The following is a 17847-nucleotide window of genomic DNA, read 5'->3' as shown; positions in this document are numbered from 1 at the left end:
TACAGTGTAGTAAAAGTTATGTGTTTGTTTTGGCTATTATAGCTGGAAGCTGTTCATCTTCTCTGTCATTGTTTTGACATATTTTTTATTTTAAAGGTAGAGTATTTAGCATTTGGGGAGATTTGCAGAAATGTAATATAATAAATATATTTTCTTTTATCACCTTAGATTCGTTACCTTAGAATGCGCCATTACCATTGACTGTATTGTAGGCTAGAGAAGCCTTCCCTAAACAATTCCTACATTTAGGGAACAAACATGTCTGTACATTGCATACTGATACATTTTAAATGATGGGAACATCATTTTTGACTCTCAAAGGGCGAATGTTCAATGCAACATGGATTATGCAGACGCAATTGTTAATATGATGCTTTTTCTTAACAAACACAGGCGTTCTATTAGGGCATGATGAGCCAGAGAGAATACAGGCTACTGCTACTGGCAGCGGCAGACGGTTGTCATGTCCAGCAACTCCACATTGCAGCCTGGAACAACAACATCTGTGAGGGATTTGGATTGTGAGTATTTGGTCCTCTTTGTTTTTGTCAATGTTTTGTCTGCATTTTATTTGGTCATTCACATAAGGAATTGTGCTTGCGTTGCTCCTGTGGCCACGCGTTTGTTGTTTTGCTGTCAGTCGGTGCATAGAATTACTGTTATGAACATGATAACGTTGTCCTCTGTGGTTCTTAAAACAATAATTATCTTAGATGGTCAAAAGTTTGCCTTCAATGTGAAAGTCTTTTGTTCATGTTAATGTAATTGTGTGTTACTGTAATGTTGTGGTTTTATTGGCTAAATTAAAAATGTATTGCACACACACATTGGCTTAGCAAGAAGAATACATCAAAGCCATTTTGTAAACCTTTAATCCTGATGCAACAGGTGCAGCAGCCACTCACACATTTTCAAAGAACTAATTCATCAAAATGTCCAACAATATTGTTGAAATAGAATGGAAATATTGTGACTATTTCTATGATTTCACGATTTAGTTTTTGTTGTAATAAATGAATAGAAAAAACCCCAACAAACCAAACCAAACCTATAAAAGAGGGCCCCCACTTGGGAAGTAAGAGGCCCATTCAAAGTGTTTTGTCTGACGCCTGTTCTGTCTATAGTATGTACAACATGTATGTATATACACTATAGTAAATGCATGCATGTGTGTATATATATATATATATATATATATATATATATATATATATATATATATATATATATATATATATGTATATGTACATTCAGTGTATAGATAACGGACCATTCTATTCAAGATAACCATTATATTACCATACACACTCCAAAAACAAAGGCTGTAATGGCACTTTATCATGTGACATTACTTTAAATACATTAACCATTATTAGCATAGAATAAAATGTCAACTGTGGACACAGAAATTACAAAAGTTATTTTCTAAAACCACAATGAACTTGATTTCATGATTTATTCCCTGATTGTTAAAAGCCATACTACTAGTTCTACGTTTTAGTTTGTTCACTAATTTAACGGTTAATCATGTTGACGTGTCCATGAGCCCATTCTAACATTACAGGATACATTTCCATATGCTGCTGAAGATTTATCACAATTCACGGTGATAATCAGACAGTTGCATCTTCCTGATGCATATTTTGTGCGTTTAATGTCTGAGCACACATCTCCATTTCTGCCTTCAGTTTTTTTGCTTCGGGTCGGTCTTCAGGCTTCTCATGCAGCATTGACTCAATGATTTGGTTCTGCAAAAAGAGCAAACACAACTGCGACTGACATATTTGTACCCACAATAATAGAAAATGTCATTTTGTTGAAGCTCCACTCCACAGTATACTGTATCCGACATATGCACCTTTGGGACACTCAAAACACTATTTTATATTTGACCTTATTCACATACAGACAGAAGCAGCCCTGTTGAGGCTTTATGGTTCATTACGGATTAATCAGCTGACTATTTCCTCCATCAATTGACTGTTTGTTTGTAAAAATTCAGAAAATAGTATTTATTGCTGTCACAAATACCCAGAATCCAAAGTAAGACCATCAAAATTTAAACAAATAAATAAAAATGAAAAATCAGTAAAGCTGCGACCATGACATGTTTAAAAAGTTGCCAATTCATTTTCTGTCAATCAATTCATGAATTAATCATTTCAGCTCTACCATGCTTGTATGTTTGGTGTGCAAACATTGGAATTTGTAAAGTAACTAACTTAAGCTGTCTAACGGTTGATAATTCTGATGTGACATCTTGCATGGTAGCTCCTCTCATCAGTGGGTGAATGGGTGAATGATGTAGTGTTAAAGCGCTTTGAGTGGTCGGAAGACTCAAAAAGCGCTATATGGGTCCATTTACCATTTACAATATTTCCCTCTGAAGCACCATGAGAAGAATATACTCAAATGAAGTAGTACTTCCCCCTGATGCCCATTATCCATGGAAACCTACCTCTTGGGGAAAAGTCAGTGAAAACTCTTCAGGGAGCTTCTGATTTCTGGCATCATCCCAAACCTGGTATTCACGAGGTGATAAAATAACTTGTAAGTACTTTACAAATACTTACAATTATGCTCTGTTGAACGTTAGAAATGAGTCCAAGAAAAATTACACAAGCCAGATTAAAAGATGAACAATGAAGTTCCAACGAATCTGTGATCTACAGTACATGCTACCCGCCGTACTGAAAATAAATCACTACTGGTGTATACAGAAGCTGGTTTCTTATTTGTATAGACTCACCACTACTCTTTCGTGGCCAGTAGAGAGTTTCCAAAGGAGTTCAAAGTAAATCAACCCCAAAGCAAATATGTCCACTTTCCGGTCATAGTTCTTCTCCCTCTTCTGGGATAGAATAAATACACAGTATTGACAATAGGCAGCTTCATTTTATCTCAATCACCATGACATATTAACTAGTTATGCACACATTTTCTGTAAACATTTAGATTCCACAGCTCTCACTGCCAAAAGTAAAGAGAGGTGAGCATTACTAAGTGTGGTAGGCATACAGGTAGTCTACCTAATTAAGCCCATTAGAAGATTACATTTGTTAACACAATACGTTAGAAGAAGTTAGTCAGTAGACCATCTCACTTGTTCAGGAGCCATGTAAGTTGTGGTTCCTCTTTGCCCAGTTCTCTCCATCAAAGCATCGTCATCATCATCATCTCTGGTGACCAGACCAAAGTCTCCAATCTTCACCTCTCCGTCCAGTCCAAACAGGATGTTGTCAGGCTTACCATTGAAATGCAAACACACAAATTAAAACAAATAAGCATCTAGCTCCTCACGCGATGGGCAGTCAACACCTGAACTAGTGAACTTAAGAGTCAAACATGGATTTGAAACAGGTACCTGAGTTTGAAACCAGCATTAAGTCTAAACAATCAGTGTGTGGCTGTTATTGGGTCAATGAATTAGTGTAGTGATCAAATAAAAAAAAGCCTTGTTTATCTAGTTGACCATGTCTAAGGTACAAACAAAATCTAATAATGTGGCATTATTCTTTTGTGGCAATTTATTATTATGTTACATCTAATGTAATTCCATCCATTTACAAATACCGTTGTATTTTCAAGGGTTTTATAGCCAGAGGTTCTAAATACTCTTGAAGGCTTCCTCCATCCTAACAAGAATACTATTCTGATGAGGAATTGTTTGAATAATGACATACTAACTCCATTCCAGATCAAGCCAGTTTCTTGGATGATGTCACCTACACAACTGTTCCAGTCCTCCAGGTAAACCTGTTATTCTGGGTTTTCCCTGGCTCATGCAGCACAATTCACATATTTACTGGTTCACAGGAGCCATCTTCCAATAGAGCCGTCATTGTCATGGGTCTATCTAAAATCTGTTTTGAAGCCCACTTCTAGTCTCCCGTTCCCTTCAGAGTTCCCAGAACTCACTGGATCCTCCTCGTCTTTTTTTCGTCCTTCGCCTAAGCCCGGCCCTGGTGAAGCTCAGGTGCCACCTCCCACTCATCTTTACAACCTATGAACTCTTGCATGGGGCCATCGTCTTTATATAACTAGATCTTTATGGATTATGGAGGATGACAAGTGTAAGACAGTGTGTCAGTGGGGCGAGGTTGCGCTCAGCTGCAGAGGGAACTGAGCGAGGGAGTGGTTCAGGGAACAGGTGTGAACATGAGGTGTAATCAGCCTCAGCTGGGGGAAGTCTGTGTTTGTGTCTCTCCCCAATATAAACAGTAGTAGCGGCTGTGGAACGGGAGAGCGGGAAGCGGAGTGGACACGGCCAAGACAGCCGAGACGACAAGGCGGGTGCCCTCAGGGAGAGTGCACATCAGACTGACCAGAAATAAAGAACATTAATAACCAAGTCGAGCATGTTGCCCTCTTTGTGCCTGCCCGAGACTCACAGGGATAACGAGGGATCGTTACAGACAGTTTTTAACATCCCGAGTCGACACAATGACCCTGCTGTTTTCCAGGCTTTAGTCAATGATGTTGTCCAAGAACTGATTAATATCTGTGTTTTGTATATCTGAGTGGGTTGACTTCCGGAAGAGAAGATATTGTCAATGAAAACCACCCGTCTCCAATCAATACTGTAATGGCACACAACTATCAAAGAAATAATGTTGTTCATAATCACAAAAGTCTATAATGTACTGAACTGTAGACTGGACTTCAAACAGCAGGCGAGCAGCAGCACATTTCTACCAACCTGGGGCTTGTTGGCCTAATGCATCGAATATCCATGTGTTCATTGGTAAATAGTGATGAGGGGCAAAGGTGTAGTATGGGGTGCTGCTACTCTGTCTGAGTGAATACCAGAACAATATACTGGTTCTATGTTATCGGCCATCTGACCAGCTTCGATACTGGTTTACATCATGATCTCAGGGTGCTGGCTGGGCCTCGTCAGGGTAAACTAGACAACGCATCAGATAAAGACATAAAGTTACACATTAGCGTCTATATAGGCTTCACCTCAAACATACATAAGTGGGTATTTTGCACACTGCATACACTGCGAAGTCTGGTCTCACCTTAAGGTCCCTGTGGATGTGCTTCTTGTAGTGAATATATTCGACTCCACTGACTATTTGCTTAGCAATGCTTAGGCCTTCTTCTCTTCTCCTGGAGTCTTGCAGAGACTCAGTGTTCTTCTTTTTAATCCACTCTTTTAGTGTCTTTGTGTCACATAACTCCATCTGAATATAGAGGTACTTTGCAGATGAATTATTTGAAGTCCTAGAAAAGAAAGAAAAGAAGATTGATAGTATTACTCGCCTACCAAACAAAAGGTTAAGACTAAAGGTAAGTCCATGTGACTTACTGGGAAGAGCTGTAACTGCCAGCTGAACTGTCAGTTAATTCATAATTCCCCTGGTATCCTGAATCCTCCATCCAAAATGTGTGGTACCTGACGATATTACAATGGAAGAGTTCTGATAATGTCCCCACTTCTCGAAGAGATGTCCTGATCCAAAGGTGAACAAGAGAATAAATCAGGAAACAAAGTACTTAAAAAGTACATAGATACGGCAGAATGCACACTGCAGCCTGACAACTTTATACTTACTCTTCACAGCAGACAACCTTTACAGCGTAATACTTCTCCACCAGCAATTTATGTTTTGCTTTGTAAACACGACCAAAGGCTCCACGACCAAGACACTCCAGGGGATCAAATTCTGAAGTAAACCTGTTGAGATTAACGCTGTTTTTAGGCAGAACATAGAGATGCCTTCTTGATTAAACATCAATTATTGGGAGAGAAGTGTAAGGCCATATCAGTATATAAAACACATGCTACTACAGTGCAAATGAATGTTGTTGTGTCTTATACCTCGAAGGGATGGATGGCTCATTCTGACTTTTCCCCACATTCTGTTCTTTGACAGCATCCTTAGAGAATAAAATAAATACATTAAGTTGTATACTTTTTAAAAGTCTGCAACATCAAAACAGCCAAAAGAATACTAGACATAATTATTTCATGTAAAATTCAACCTGAGTGCAATCTTTGTATTTAAAAGTATTCAAAAGTAGCTGGGGTTAGGATCTGCTGCCACCTGTTAGTATTATGTTTCTGTAATACTAGAACGTTAGTGCCACTAACTACCACCTGGGGTTATCTTTTATCAACACGATGGTAGAAAAACACCAAAAGCAAGAAAGAAAAAAAGAGTTGTCTGGAACAAAAAAAACAAACGAATTTGAAGGCTGTTAAAATGTACTGTATGTGTGATACTGACAGGTGCTTCTAACATTTTGTCCTCTCCATTTATATCATGACGATCGGCTGAATTAAAGAAACATCTTTCACGCACACACTTTGTCTAATGCAATACAGTTCAACAGCAGCACAAGCCCCGTCTTCAAAAATGATCATACAGTTAAAGCAGTACCTCTCTAAAACTGTTTCAATAAAACCTGTTCATTATGGCCTTCACAAGGTAAGATTTGTGGGAGGACTGATGTATTAGACTTTGTTAGTTTGTGTAATAAACTGGCAAGTGAGTGTATATTTCATGATATAAAGGGAGTAAAAAAACATGAATACCTTGCTGTCCCAGTCTGACTGTTCTTGGAGAGCAGACCAGGCCAGCCGAGCTGCATTTTGTTTGGCTTCCTTGACAGTCCTACCCTCACCCTCGGGGTAGTCCTTTTTGTCTATCATTAATTTGTAGACAAATCTATGTTGTGTTTTAAAAAAGAGGAAATATTTCAGATAATTATCATAACAGCTTTAATATTGTTTACAACTGAATATCAATCAAGAGTTAGAACAGAGTGTCTGCAGAGTCTATTCAGATGACAGAGGTTCAGGTTCATACTTACTGAGGATCATGAGCTGGACCGCATCTCCTCTCTTCAATGTATGAATGGCAGAGGTTTTTTCTCTGACAGTAGTGGTCAACAATTCCAATGAAATTGACCTCGCCTTGTCTCTGGTTGTCTTTGTTAAGCTGCGAGTTCACACTGAGGTGTTTTATCGTATCACTGGAATAAACAACGTTTTACACTGATAAAAACATGAATACTGAGCACTTCACTCGCTCCTTTGCATCTGCTGCCATCAGACTGTATAACAGCACTTGTTACTTCCTATCAACTTATACTATATCTCATAGTCCATACTAAATAATAATCTACCATATTATACTCTATTATGTTAATATGTTACACAGATGTTTTCATTATTATATAAAGCTCTATAACATTAAGTACCGTCACTTAATCATATCATATATCACTTTACCGTAGAATTTTTGTCTACAAATGGTAATATATAGTTTCTACAAACCTCTTATTATGTATTAATTGTACCATCTCTATTGCTGTCCTTGTGCTGCTGCCACAACTGAATATCGCAGCTGCGTAGCAAAACAGATTTATCTCATCTTAAAATGAAGAAACACACTGCTGTTGTGATTTACTCACCAGATATCAGACACATTTTGATTTATCGCCTCTTTTTGTTGTCCTTTACAGTTGTATTTCTCATCTGCAGCCTTTAAAATCAAAAGTAAAGTACAATTTTAAAACAGTTGACACAGTGGACTGTGCCTGCTGAGTGTGTGACGCCATAAAACCCAATAGGTTTTTAGGCCTATGATTGGTCTTTTACTTTTAAATACTAGTGCATAATTACACAAAGAGGAACAATAATCATACTGTGTCCTGATGTTTGCTCTCCAACAAGCTTTCTAGGGCATGTTTAGCTGCATTGGACTTGGCTTCCTTCTTGGTCTTGCCCACTCCATTGGGATAGACTTTCCCATTTAAGACGACCCACTGGGTGAATCTGTGGGGGAATGGTCACAACTCTGTTATTAAGGCGACTTGACCTGAAATACTGGTTGGTGAGGGTGGTTGATGGTGCGTTCATTTACTAATGTGTTAATAATCCGCACACTACAATAAACAGCTCAGGTGAACCACCCACTGCCACTGGACTCCACCAGGACGTTTACATTCAGCCTGAATTCATTCGTAGACTGAAATTGTAGCACAGTGACGTCACATTTATTCAAAGAATGTACATTTGAGGTACTCACGTATTTCCCACTAATACACCTTTATAATTCTCTTCTATCACATTTATCTGACCACAATTTACTTAACAAATGAAGATGTAAAAAAAAACAACACAGGGCATAACTTATACAGAGCTATCTTGTTGAACAACCACCCGTCATTCATATACGGAAGTCACCCAAAAGCACTCTTATCGACTACTGCATGATGACCTGCAAAGGTACACGGTTAACAGTTACTCACGTTTTATCATGGACAGGGCCCGCCTCAAACCCGTCATACTGCAGCTCTCTGGTTTTCTGTACGTACTCGTGTAGTTCCAAAAGATCGTTTCTAGTTGCCATCATGAATAAATAAAGTAGCCGGAATATCGGCTCAAAACGCGACACTTTGAGAACAAAGTGCAAAGTTCCCATACGTTTCGATTTCTTCATAACGTCATTCACGTTTCGTCACGTGACTTCGTCTGAACAATCCAAATTAAAAACGTAGTTCCAATTAACCGAATTTACACCTGCAAACGACTACTGGAACATTTTTAGAAATGTGACTCATTCGGCACTATAGTTATCAATAATGAGTTATTGTTTCATACTTCGTTTATAATTGAACTGATCTGTCCAGTGGTGCACACAACATCTCAGAGTCAAGGGGCACATTTATAGGAAGGGGCCCCTCTTTCATGCTGTAAATCAGTGGTTCTCAAATGGGGTTAGTGAAGGCACTCAGTTAGATAAAAAAATATATAAATCCTTTAAAAAGTTATTTAATAAATATTCAGTAAAATATAATTGTAATTTCATAAACGGAATTGTATATAATCTATATTAAATCAGACACTGATGGCACAGCGGTGTGTATGACACCTTTTTTTCATCCGAAAAGGCTTTGCACTAGTTAGGGGGTACTCGGATGAAAACAATATTTCACAGGGGTTACATCACTGAAAAAAGGTTGAGAACCATTGATCATTTTTGGAGCGAGGTCAGTATATCATGGTCATTGAAGGCAACTGCACCGCGTGTCCTTGTCATTATAGCTCATGTTAATGTTACAGGAGCTAATCATTAAGATGATGATATTTAGTGGTTTAGGATGACACATTTGTCTTCCCTGCACCTACCCATGCATGTTACATTGATCTTAATCTGAGAAACAAACAATACTCAGTGTTCCATTGTTCTTGCCACTTACCAGTTTCTTTACTTCGTTGCCCAGCTTGATCTTGACAGAATACCCACATACTGTAACTGTGTAATTCATTAATGTCCACAATGCTGTGTCTTCATGTCTGAACACAGTTGTCTTGCACTTACAGTACAAACATTTGGTACACGTGATTTCTGGGGCACATCAGACCTATTCAGACCTGATACAGACTGATCTAAATGTAAAAACAAAGCAGATCATCATCGGAACCCACTAAAATTCACAAATTGTTGCAAAATACAGCAAACTTTACAGAGCATGAATGACCATAACACCCTAATTGTCAATGTTTTATTTCCCTATTCATTACAAAGCAAAGGGTGTAATGTGACATCACTTAACACACAGCTATCCACTTACAGCATAGAAAGCATAATTTCAGTATCAGTTGTCAAAGTAATTACCTAGGACATGATTATATATTCAAAGGGAATAATGTTGCATTCGGGTCACTCCATGTTATCACATGTTACATCCATTTTGGTAAAATATATTGGGAGAACTTAAAAAACTGCAAATTTCTTTGCCCCTGTGAATGTTGTCGTGTTTCCTGCCTAAAACCATTAAAAAACATCTTAAGCAGGGAGGCATTTTTTTGGATGCTATATCTTCAGACATACAACTCCTAGAGCCATGAACTTTGGTCAGTGCACAGACAAAACCATGTACACAAGATCCAAAATATTTGAAAGGCATGTGACGTATTTTTCATTACTGACCCTTGAAAATGGAAAAGAATGCCCCAGGTAGCCCCTCTAAGTATATACATATAGAAGTGTCCATACTTCTTGTTAGAAATACAGTCTTCAATTGATGTTATAACAAATTGTAGGGGCTCTAACATAAACATAATCCAATACATAGCAAGTATGACCACCCAAGGTTGCAAGTTGTTGCCTTTTTGAGATATCCAAATTGCAATGTGGACTCATTCCTAGGACCATAGATTTCTTGTGAAAATGTGGACATGTGGTGTGTAAAGTTACAAGTTAAACTGTGAATGTCTCATGAAACACATGGCATCTCACTTATATATCGAACGCCATAATATTAATCGTCTCCAACCCTGCTCCTGGAGAACAACTTTAATCAATCGCACCTGACGCTACAGTAATAATCAGATGTACCAGAGAGGTCCCCGTTTCCTTTTTAGTGCTGTTCATGGGTAGGATCACACCAGCCCTGTCACTAAATTGAGCCAGGAGCGTTAAACGTGGAGGGCCATTGGCCACTCCCCCACATCCTAACCCCCTACTTCCTGCGCCCTCACTTGGGCCACACCCACTTTTGAACTCGGCCTTCATTTTGATCTCAATGACACACCTGTAAAGTTTGGTGACTGCGTATTTCAAAGTTGTCACCCTGTCGTGGTCGCAAAATCTGTCCAGACAGAAATGATAAGACCCAGTAAAGTACTCGGTACTTCTTTTGGGGCAGTTCCTGCTCGACCACATTTTGCCATGATGACTCACACACATGCTCACAAGCTGAAAACAATACCAGCTTCACTGTTGCGACTGGTACTGAAAACAACATGGAGGGAAATTGTAACTTTACAAAATGTCCACATATAGACGCCCTTCTCACATACTTTTTCATGGTCCTAGGAACAAGTCCACATCGTCATTCTTGCCATTTCTCGATTTTGATGATGATAGAGCCTTTGAAATTTGCCCCCCCAAAAAAAAAAAAAATCAATAAAATACTGTATAACTAATTGGAAGAATGGAAATGTCCATTTATATATACTTTAAGGAACTGCCTGGGGTCCCAAAACTTCCCATTTTGCACTTTTTCCATTTTTAAAGGTCAGTAATGAAAAATATCAGATCTGTCTGTGCCACTACCAATTTTCATGGTTCCAAGGGTTACATTTCTGAAGATATTGAACCTTAAAAATGTATATAAGAGCTATGGAATTTTCAATATTCAGCAAAAACGTTTTGGTCTCAAACTCAAAATGAAAAAAATCTCAAATGTATACAAACCTTCTGATCTGATTTGACACGGAATAACCCAATCCTCTGATTATAAAATGCACAAGGTAATGTGCCTATCAGTACCATAATTGTGATACATTTGATTTCGTTACATTTTGATCCATTTTGTTACATCAGATCATGACAACAGTTAAAGAGACACTCCCCTTAGCAATAAAACAAACTTGCAAATAAAAATATTATGGAATATAATACAGAATAGTCACGCTTGTGATGACTGATGATCGTTGTTGCAGTATTTCCTTGTAATACTCAGACAGTCCTACTGTTGCGCCGCAAATCTTTAAGCAATGTAAGTGTTTGAGAGCACTTTTCCAAGTCCGTCTTTAGTTTACTTGCTTCGGGTCGGTCTTCTGGCTTTTGACACAGCATTGACTTAATGATTTTCATCTGCAACAAAAAGAACAGCGATTGTAATCTCCATGATATCAATGAGTGCTGCCAGAGTCTTTGAGGCTCCACTTAACCGTATTTCCCTCTCATTGACTTTACCCAGGTGACCTAATAAAGTCAATCTTTTTCCCAAACAGTCATCTGTCCTGCTTGACATGCAACGTTTTTCCCTGTTTTGGCTTCCTATCTTATTCAAAGCCCCATACCTCAGCCTCACTACTGTCCTGTTGGAAAGCGTCACACATGTAGGAAATACTGTTTCATGTATCAAGTGAAAGAAAGAATGATGGTGTACCTCCAGGGGAAAATTCTGTGAAAAATTCTCAGGAAATTTCTGGATTCTGGCATCATCCCATACCTGGTGAGAAAAAGAAAGGAAGAACATTTAATAGGTGTGATACAAATTGAGTGGCTGTTCGCCTTTTTCCACAGATGACATCCCTGCTATGACAAGTCCAAATGTCTGCTGTGAAAAAAGGCATATTGAAATTTGAGGATCGATCAGTTGACGTCTGAGCCTGGCAAAATGCATTTATTAGTTAACAGTTAATATTCACTTGAATCGATTTTGGACTATTTTGAACAACTCACCACTTTCTTTTCCAGGCCGATAAACATGTGCCAAAGGAGTTCAAAATATACCAACCCCAAAGCAAATATGTCCACTTTTCGATCATAAGTGCTCCTGCTCCTCTGTCATAAAAGAAAAGCACAATATTAACAAAAGACCTTTAAGCTCAACAGATCTCTCTTTAACAACCAATATTGAATCTTAGGTTAATGCCAGTGGAGACCATCTCACTTGCTCTGGCGCCATGTAACTTGGGGTTCCTTTGTACACCGTTCTCTCCAAGAGGTTATTTTCCTCAGTGACCAGACCAAAGTCTCCGATCTTCACTTCCCCATCCTGCCCGAACAGGATGTTGGCAGGCTGACGGCGGGACAGAAATGAACACAGCATGTAGCTTCATGACGTGATGCAACGTTATAAATGATGATTTTATCCACTTCGTCTCACCTTCAGGTCTCTGTGGATGAGCATCTTTAAGTGAATGTACCCGACTGCACTGACTATTTGCTGAGCAATAGTTAGACTTTCTTCTCTTCTCTTGGAGTCTCGTAGAGATTTCTTCACATTCTGAGTGTTCTTCTCATCTATCCACACTCTCAGTGTTTTGGTGTCACACAGCTCCATCTGAATGTGCAGGTACTTTACAGATGTATTGCCAGTCGACCTAGAAAAGTAGGAACAGAAAAATACCTTCATGTTTAGTAAAATAAGTACAGTGCAGTAAGGATTTCAATAGGTGGAAGGGACTTACTGTGAACTGCCCTCTGCGCTCTCCCATTTGTATCCCGAGTCCTCCAACCAACATGAGTAGTACCGAACAATATTGCCGTGATGGAGGTCTGATAATGCCATCACCTCTCGTAGAGCTTTTTTGATCCTAAGGAGAACCAGAACATGGCTCAGTTAATGAAATTTTTCGCACATATAAAAAACAAGTAAACAAAATTAAACATCTTTCATACTTGACTTACTCTTTCTCTTTGCAACGGACAATCTTAACCGCATAATCCCTCTTCAGCAGTTTTTCTCTTGCCTTGAAAACACGACCAAAGGCTCCTTGGCCGAGGCTCACTATGGAGTCAAATTCAGATGTGAACCTGTTAAGATTAATAAAGGTATTGTTGAGGCAAACTGAACAGAACTATACATACATGACATTTTATGAATAGAAAAATGTCTTCATTATATTTTAATTCACAAATAAAAGGCCACAGCAGGGCTAAAACGAAATGCCACCACTGTGCTTCAATGTTTTTATTTTCCATACCTTGACCAGGTTGTTATTTTCTTACTTGGACTACTTCCTGGATTCTTGAGATGGAAATTGGGCATTTCATCCTGAATGAATAAAATAAAGTCATGATATAGAGATCCAAATGTGAAAGAGAAAGCAACAAGATTAACTAGCTTGATGAATATCTCCTTACTGTACCTCTTTGCTGTTTCTGCAGGCATTTGAGAACTGTGCTGCAATTCTAGACAATAAACATTGCAGTCAGCCATAACACCCAGTGAAATATTCATACATACATATACTGTTGCTTTACAGCAGGTCTCAACAGATGGCTCACCTTATTTTGGGCTTCACGTCAGGACTTTTAATCTTTGTAATGGGAACCAGAAAAATACAGCCAATTATATTTCAGCATACATGCATCTATTATATAAGGTCCCAAATACGTCTTCCTTTACAATAAGCAATGTTGTACTGGGAACTAGACTAACCTGGCTGCAATTATTGGCACAATCTGGGTCGTACTATACTACATATATGTGTTATCGTAAAAGGCATGTATTAAATTACTTTCTGTCATTGGAGTTACAGGTCAGTTAAGAAAAACTGACTTTACTCTAAAGTCATGAAGGAGCTACTCTTCTGCAATAGACTGAGCAGTACAAACACATGAGCCATGACAATGTTTAGAGGATCACACAGGAACTAACAGACCTGATCCTGAAGAGGATTTGATGAATCGGAGAAAACCGCAGAGTCACTTGAAGCTGTCGGCACTCTTTTAGATTTTGCATCGTGGGGCTGCCTTGGAGATCAAAATGAGACGCTTCAGTACAACATGCTGAACATCAAACTTTACCGCCTGTCATCCTCCTCAGTCAGTGGCTTACGGGGTGTTCGGGAGCGTAGACAGATCATCATCGGGCCGACCCGACCGAAGAGACAACTGAAAGCACAAAGGAAGTGTTCATCACTGTCACATATGACCATGTTTTGTAGTGATTGATCCTCTCTAGCATTGTGACGTAACATTAGGAATTAATCATTAGAATATCATTAATGTGATATTTTAAATTAAGGGGAACCATTGTCATGTGTATTATGTTGAACCTCAGATGTTCAGACGAACCTCGGCTGGTTACCTGGTGTTATTCAGTTTTTTTTTTTACACAGCTTCAGTGACATGTATCAGCTTTTCTCTTGCTCTACAGAAACAAATCTTCACTGTTTTCAACTGTTGTGCAGCTGGAAAAGTCCTTTGCCAGAAAGAGTGTTTTGTCACTAAAACAAGCAGGAACCATGAGCTGTCATGTCACTGTTTAGCTCTGCCGTTTATCGCTAATTTCTTCTGATATTTTTGGATAAAAAGAAGTAGTTCATGTAAATACCTAATTGTTTCTTTGGTTAAACATTATAAGGAATGTACAATAAAAGGATAGAAAAACATCGTGCGGCACCCTTGGCTCATCTTTAAGGTGCTTTGGGAATTACTGGTGACACGACAGCACTGCTACATACAGTTTTACATCAGAGAGGCAGGTGCCACTATACCTCAATTATCTATTCTACGCCACACATTTGGAAGCAAAAACAAGGCGAACACATCTTAAATGTCATTATGATTGATCACTGCATAGTAAATGTGTTTGCATGCACAGCCATGGTAAAACAAAACTACTGTGAAGCTTAAAGTGTTTTTCCAGGTTTCCACAATAATACTGACAACCTTGATTTGACATTGTGGTTTCAAAAAAAGAAGAAAAAAAAGAGACTGGGCTTGCATGTTTTATAGTAAAGGGTTTTAAAGGAAAGTAGGGTTTAGTGGAGCAGAATAACAGGATGGCTACGTAAACACATCAGGAACACGTATGCAAAGAGCCTGTTCTACAGTCTACGTGGTGACATATTAAAATATCATATTAAAATAACAGAAAATATGAAATACCTTGCTGTCTTTGTTGATGACACTCAAGCTCTTCATCTTATCGCTGTAACACCAAGACAAGTCAGACACTGAAACGTTTCACAACCCAACAGAAACAATATCGCTCCATTGTTTGTGCTCACCAGATGTCCGACACATTTCGATTCGATTCTTCTTTTTGTTGACTTGATGTGCCACTGAATTTCTCCTCAAAACAAAGAAAAGTATGATTTTATATTGTTCCACTGATAGGAGTGTGACTTGTGTAGAACCTTCGTGACAACACTAGTCTTCCGTCTGCAGAAACTAGTGTGTATCATTACTTACCTCTGTAGTATTACTGCCACATATCTCCTGATGTACAAGCTTGGCTGCTTCCTCCTTCGCGTCCTTCTTTGTTCTCCCAGTGGCCGCTGGATACTCCTTATCACCAACCACAAACCTACAGCATCTGATATCATAAACACTTTTACTTAATGACATTTTAAATCAGGACAAAATAGCTACAAATTCGAATGCATTCAAGAGGCTTACTGAGTAGCACCGGTTGGTCCCAGTCTCGTTGTCTCCACAGCCCTTATGGCCACTCTTCTCTTGTGACTGTATTCATTGAGCCAACATGTGTAGTTGGCTTGAGTGATACCCGTCTGATGAGCCGGTGCAGGAGAAGCTTCTGCTGTCTTTTCTGTCTGTCAGGATAAAAATAAATAGTGCTGTAATTTGTTTTTCCATACTTTGGAATACTAAAATGTACACATGCAGTGAGTCAATAAAGAGGTAAAATAAACTTACAGGGTCAATTGTTTCCTTCGACAGGACACTGAGGACTTTTGCAGCTGCATTCAGTTTGGCTTCCTTCTTGGTCTTCCCCACACCATCAGGATACGGCTTACCATTCACGACTGCTCTCACTGTGAATCTGAGAATAAATGATACAACTTTGTTAAACAGGAAAGGTAACATGAGAATGTTGTGTGAGGTTGCATCACAAAGACAAGAAAAGAATCAGCGAATGTGGTTGATAACTTTATCAACCTCACCTTGGGCTTTCATGGGAACAATACTGTTGTAATGTGTTATTACCATTATATGAAGCACTAGAACTGTTTAAATATTTCAGTGCTGGTGTCAATATGATACCCGAGTTGGGTATCTATTCCAAAGGAACTTTTCAATATCTAACCCGATGCCTAGGCTCAGACACAGTTCAGTCAATACTTGAAGGTTATATGTATAACATAAAACATAGAAGAAGAAAAAGTGCCTGTGCTCTTGTCATTTTTTTATATTTTATATCTGATTGTATAGACCTAGTAGTAGAAGGTACAATGATGCCCCCTATATGTTTGGAGCAATGTGACCAGATCTCACACATTGCACCTTTAAAGAATATTGAGGTTCAGGACCCCTGCGTCTATTAGGATCTTTTGTTGTCTTTTTTGAAGTGGTGTTACACTCATATCGGTATACGATTGCTTCTGCCACTGTGGTGCCAGGGCCTTCTTGTGAGAGGGTTTCGGGAGGAAAGGGGGATTAATAGTGCTATCCAAACTCAAATGTGGAGGTATACACTGTTAACTTAATTTAACATCAATGGCATGTGGTTTAAATGCAGTAACAGGGGGTAGGATATCAATACATGAGGACACTGATTGGCCGAAAGCAACACATAGAATACACTCATTTATTTATTTTACTAAAAACTAAACACATGGGAACTACTATCCTCCCATTGAATAAGAGCATGTCCTACTTGAGTCCCGCATCTCTTCAAACCCTCTATCATAACCTCTCATGTCGCAGAAAGAGTTCAACTCACGTCTTGATGTGATCGAGGCCGACGGATCCAACGTCCTCATATGTGAGCACTGCACGCTCTCTCTGCGCATACTCGTTTAGTTGAGCTACGGCCATTATTAATAACAGGACAGTCACAATACAACAGAGAGGAACTCTCAGAATACTAACTAACGATATATAGTCTTCATTTTTGTCTCAACTCCACTTCCGCGGACGACCGGGCTGCTTTAGTTCAGCCTCACCCGCAGTAAGTTTCGTTTTCTCTGTAAACGTCACACAACATGGCACCTTCACGTGCTGTCGGAAATATCTAAACTGGTTTAGACGACATGAACTAAGTAGTAAGTAAGTAAGTGAAAAGACTCACGGGAACTAAAGATGTTAATGCTTTTTTTTAAATCTAAATAGTATTATACAAAACGCGTGTTTTACCGCTTCAGAAACTCATATGAGAGAAACTCAACAGTTAGCTAATGTCTTAAATAGAACCATTCAATCAAGCAAAAAAATATTTCATCCATAGTGCATTTGCTGTTTTGTTTACATATTGTGAGAAAGAAAAAGTAGGGAATTAAACTACTACGGGGACACCAGAGTATATTGAAATAATAACAATAGTTTTAAGCACCATATTAACTCACAATTGAGGATTACATCTACATAAAACAAAATGGCAGATATCATAATATCCGAT

General features: G+C 38.8%; 2 protein-coding genes across 2 annotated transcripts; both read right to left on the bottom strand.

The window, feature by feature from the left end:
* Positions 1–1554: 1554 nt before the first annotated feature.
* Positions 1555–8366, bottom strand: LOC306746633 (interferon-induced, double-stranded RNA-activated protein kinase-like; the record flags this gene model as incomplete). The annotated part of the gene is made up of 12 exons (XM_079229567.1): positions 1555–1748; positions 2459–2521; positions 2750–2848; positions 3104–3244; positions 5025–5229; positions 5315–5458; positions 5561–5683; positions 5828–5886; positions 6545–6677; positions 6823–6950; positions 7660–7789; positions 8266–8366. 12 exons carry the CDS (start codon positions 8364–8366, stop codon positions 1614–1616), a joined length of 1461 nt encoding a protein of 486 aa, XP_079085693.1. The 3' UTR covers positions 1555–1613.
* Positions 8367–9518: 1152 nt separating this feature from the next.
* eif2ak2 (eukaryotic translation initiation factor 2-alpha kinase 2) lies at positions 9519–17267 on the bottom strand (the record flags this gene model as incomplete). Its single annotated transcript, XM_079229566.1, has 16 exons — positions 9519–11621; positions 11920–11982; positions 12216–12317; positions 12427–12555; positions 12643–12859; positions 12947–13072; positions 13167–13292; positions 13463–13533; positions 13628–13670; positions 13767–13798; positions 14144–14234; positions 14320–14375; positions 15681–15804; positions 15888–16042; positions 16146–16272; positions 17173–17267. 16 exons carry the CDS (start codon positions 17265–17267, stop codon positions 11484–11486), a joined length of 1695 nt encoding a protein of 564 aa, XP_079085692.1. The 3' UTR covers positions 9519–11483.
* Positions 17268–17847: the final 580 nt, after the last annotated feature.

This window comes from Taurulus bubalis (assembly GCF_910589615.1).
Source record: "Taurulus bubalis genome assembly, chromosome: 14".
Taxonomy (NCBI): Eukaryota; Metazoa; Chordata; class Actinopteri; order Perciformes; family Cottidae; genus Taurulus; species Taurulus bubalis.
Note: the sequence above shows the minus strand (reverse complement) of the source record. Positions and strands in the feature narration are given on the sequence as shown.